Genomic DNA, 3,705 nt, shown 5'->3' with positions numbered 1-3,705 from the left:
TGTTATTTATTTATTTATTTATTTAGTGTGTGGGGGGCCAGCTCAGCCCACCAGGGGGCGGGGCTGGCTGGCATATGGTGCTGGGGGATTGAACCGCGGTCACGGTCCCTGTGCTTTGCTAAGCTTGTTCTAAGTAGGTGCTTTAGACCACTGAGCCATCTCACCAGCCCCTATTTTTTTCTGTTTAATAAAGATTTCTTATTGTCTCATTAAAATATCGCAGATTGGCTTCACAATCCCGAAACTTGTTTCTGTGGCTGGGTAACTCTTGGATCTTACTCATAGGCTGCTGAACAGTTCCCTTTTCAGACACAGATACCACCCCAAATTTCCTGATATCCTTGTTTTTGACTGCTGTGGCTCGCTGAATCAAAGCAGCTGAATTTGAAACAAGTATTAGCACATTTTTGTGCTCTTGAGATACTGAGCGAGCAACACCTGCCCTCATATGAACTGGGTGAATGTATTTCTTTTTTTTATCTTTTTTTTTTTTTTTTTGCAGAACTGGGGATTGAACTCAAGCCCTTGTGCTTGCCAGGCAAGCGCTTACTCCACTGAGCTATCTTCCCGGCCCCAGTGAATGTATTTCTCACCCAAGAAATTCCGGATTTTGACAAGAGACCCATTCTCCTGAATAACGACATTGATGGGCAAGTGAGCACACGCAGCCCTCACCTTGTAACGGAAGCCCAGAGTGACCCCTTTGGTCATGTTCTGTACATGGCTACAGATGGTGCAAACAGTTGTCAACTCCTTTCTGTTTCCCCGCCATTTGTCAACCCGGAGCCTCTTCTTCTTCCCAAGGAGACTGAGTTCCACATTGATGTGGTTGAAGTCCCTCCGCAGGGTTCCTCTGGGGCCCTTCACCATAACTGTGCGTCCTTTCAGAGTGATGTCGACATTTTCTGGAATGTCCACAGTCTGATTGCTAAGAATGACCTTCTTTCTTGAGGGAGATGTGGCAAAGAGAGATTGTCTCTGGCTTTTATTCTTTAAAAAAAAAAAAAAAAGCCTGAAGAACTATTCTAATTGAACCTAAAGAGACATGCCAACCTTTGATCTTGGATTAGATTCTAGATCGATGTTTTTTCTTCTCTATCTATAAAGAACATTATTAGGAAAATTGGTGAAATTTTCCATGTGCAGTTTAGGTAATAGTATTATATCAATATTAATTTTCTAGTTTGGATAAAATATGAGCTTATAAAAGAAATATTCATTTCTTTTGTTTCTTAGAAAAATCTATGCTCCAGTTCCTAGGGAGAAAGGGGGTTCTTATCTGCATCTTATTCTCAAATGGTTTGGGGAAAAGTAGATAAAGAGGGAAAATGCTAAGCAAGTAAAGTTAAGTGTGTCCAGTACTTTTTGTGTAAAAAGTACCTTGTGCTCTTATGTAGGTTTGAAATTGTTTGGAGAAGTTCTCCATCTTCAGACTCCCAACTGTCAGCCCCTTTTTCCCTCTGGTTTGGGGGTTGAATTTAGAGCTTCCCCGCTTAGCTGCGTTCCTGATCCTTTTTGTTTTTAAATTTGAGATAGAATCTTGCCAAGTCATTAAGTGGTCCCTGCTGGGCTTGGACTTGTGCTCCCCCACATCCCAGCCTCCCACAGTGCTGGAATACAGGTGAGCACCCCCTGTAGGGCCCCCCCACCCTTTTTTGAAACATGGTCCCACTATGCAGTCCAGGCGGGCCTGGAACTCTCGGTGATCCTCCTGCTTCAGCCTCCCAAGTATGGGGGTTACATATGCCACCATGCCCGGCTCCAAGGCCTTGTGAGTGATTTTCTTCCGTTTTCTTCAGGCCCTCTCAGCTCCCTTCACAAAGCAGCATTTGCATGTACAGGGAGTGTGAGGAGGGTGTGTGTGTGTGTGTGTACACGCGCAGGCCTGCATCTCAGGCATCCACACCCTCAGGGTGCCACAGGGGCCAAACATAAGGTCAGGATGAGGTCAGTTGTCACAGTGCCAACTCAGACCGGTGAAGGCATCACACAGCCCCTGGCTGACTCCTTTCTGGTTTCACAGGGAGGGGAGGGCGTGGCTTTGCGGGGCTGGGGGCGCGTCAACCCAGCTCAGCAGAAGTCAGGAAGATTCACAGCACAGAGTTCCGGGTCCTCATAGCTGTTGGTACGCGGGCGTGTGCGCGCGCGCGCGCGCACACACACACACACACACACACACAGAGTCCTATGGCCTTTTTTTTTTCCTGTTCAAATGGCGGTGTCTGAGAAGGCCCCTTTTCACCAGGGCCAGCTGTCTCCACAGCAGGGAGCTGTTCGCCCCTCCCCAGGGCAGCTCAGTGCCATTCAGGGGCGGGGTAGGGTGGCAGGGCCCGGCAGTCCTCGCTCTGTTGTCACCCAGCCTGCCTAGAACCTTGTAACTAGATCCAAGGACCTAGAACACAATCCCAAAGTGTTCCAGTGTCCACACAATGATTGTGACAGGAAGAGACTCCGCGCCTTAGCGTAAATCCTGTGCCTCTCCTTTCCCTGGGAGCCGCTTGCGCTCACCCATTCCAGTCCTTAGAGGGGCAGTGAGGCGGACGGTGGTTCTGCTATTTATAAATGATACTGATTGAATGGAGTAGCGTCTTAATTCCTTCCCCATGCCCGAGGGACAATAACAAGGGAAGGCCTGAGAACGGGCGAGGCAGGCCGGGGTTCCTCTCCTGCGCACACCAGCCTCTCTGTCCAGCCCCAGCTGGCCTGTGCTTGCAGAAGGGCTTCGAGGAAGAAACAGTCATTTTCAGTTCTGGAAAGATATCTGTCTCAATTCACCAAACACTAGCCAGATATGAGTTATATAAATCAAATAGACATAAAGCTTCAGGCTGTAAAAAAAAATTAAAAAAAAATATTTAAGAGCTGGCCAGCCTTTATCTGATCAGATTAGACAGAAAATAAAGACATGAAATCTCAGCCCTTTACAGGCCCCAGTCTCTGTATCCCTGTGGAAAGAGTGTACTGCACAGCTGGGTCCAGCGTGGTGTAGAGAGTCTGGAGACTCAATCCTGCCCACTGTAGGTCCCATTTGCCAGCACCCTGCCTCTCAGATGGCTTCGAGATACTGTGTGCAAAACTGCAGCGTTGTTTAGCAGTTAAGTGGGTTCAGGTGACAAATGGCTGGATAGTAAATTAAGGCCTTATTTGGTGCTGCGAAGCCCTTAGCTCTCTGAGAGCTGAGAAGAAGCCGGGCTGAGAAGTCCTGCCGTTGAGGTCCTTCCCTCTGGCCTGGTTCCCCTAGACCTGCAGAACCTGATGATGTGAGAGAAATTTTAGTTTTTTCCAGGTCATCTTATGGAAAGCTATCATGAAGTCTCTACAGGGAAAGTGCACCATTTCTGGGCAACCCATGCTTTCTTTTTTTTTTTTCAGTCTGAGGAAACACGTCAGACCCAGTATAATTTTAGCAAAAATGTTCTCACAAAGACCTCAAAGCTTATATCCCACAGACTTGAGAAAGAAGGACTGTATTTAAGGAGAAGCAGGTGCCTCACAGGAGCTCACCAGAGGCAGAGGGAGGAGCTGGGCTGCCCGTGGTGGCTGGCAATCAGGGTGACTGTCACAGTTGTATCTAGCACTGTGAGTTCTACCAGGAACTCCATTTTCCATGTTTCCCATGGCGATGGGCTCTCGGTGTAGAGCTCGGAAGTCAAAGTTATTGATGACACTCAGGCTGAAGCCTCTCTTCTGGTTGGTTGAGTCCAT

At 47.9% G+C, this 3,705-nt stretch overlaps 1 protein-coding gene across 1 annotated transcript in view; it reads right to left on the bottom strand.

The window, feature by feature from the left end:
* Positions 1-3,705, bottom strand: part of LOC111812674 (60S ribosomal protein L9-like) — a 12,321-nt gene extending 8,616 nt beyond the window's left edge. The window contains exons 1-3 of the mRNA XM_023701485.1: positions 3,505-3,705; positions 573-942; positions 280-453 (exon numbers count right to left, since the gene is read on the bottom strand). Of these exons, the coding sequence (XP_023557253.1) occupies positions 280-453; positions 573-942; positions 3,505-3,705 (745 nt within the window). The remainder of the gene's footprint in view (positions 1-279; positions 454-572; positions 943-3,504) is intronic.

Source organism: Octodon degus, unplaced genomic scaffold (assembly GCF_000260255.1).
Source record: "Octodon degus isolate 3935 unplaced genomic scaffold, OctDeg1.0 scaffold00007, whole genome shotgun sequence".
NCBI classification, from domain to species: Eukaryota; Metazoa; Chordata; class Mammalia; order Rodentia; family Octodontidae; genus Octodon; species Octodon degus.
Note: the sequence above shows the minus strand (reverse complement) of the source record. Positions and strands in the feature narration are given on the sequence as shown.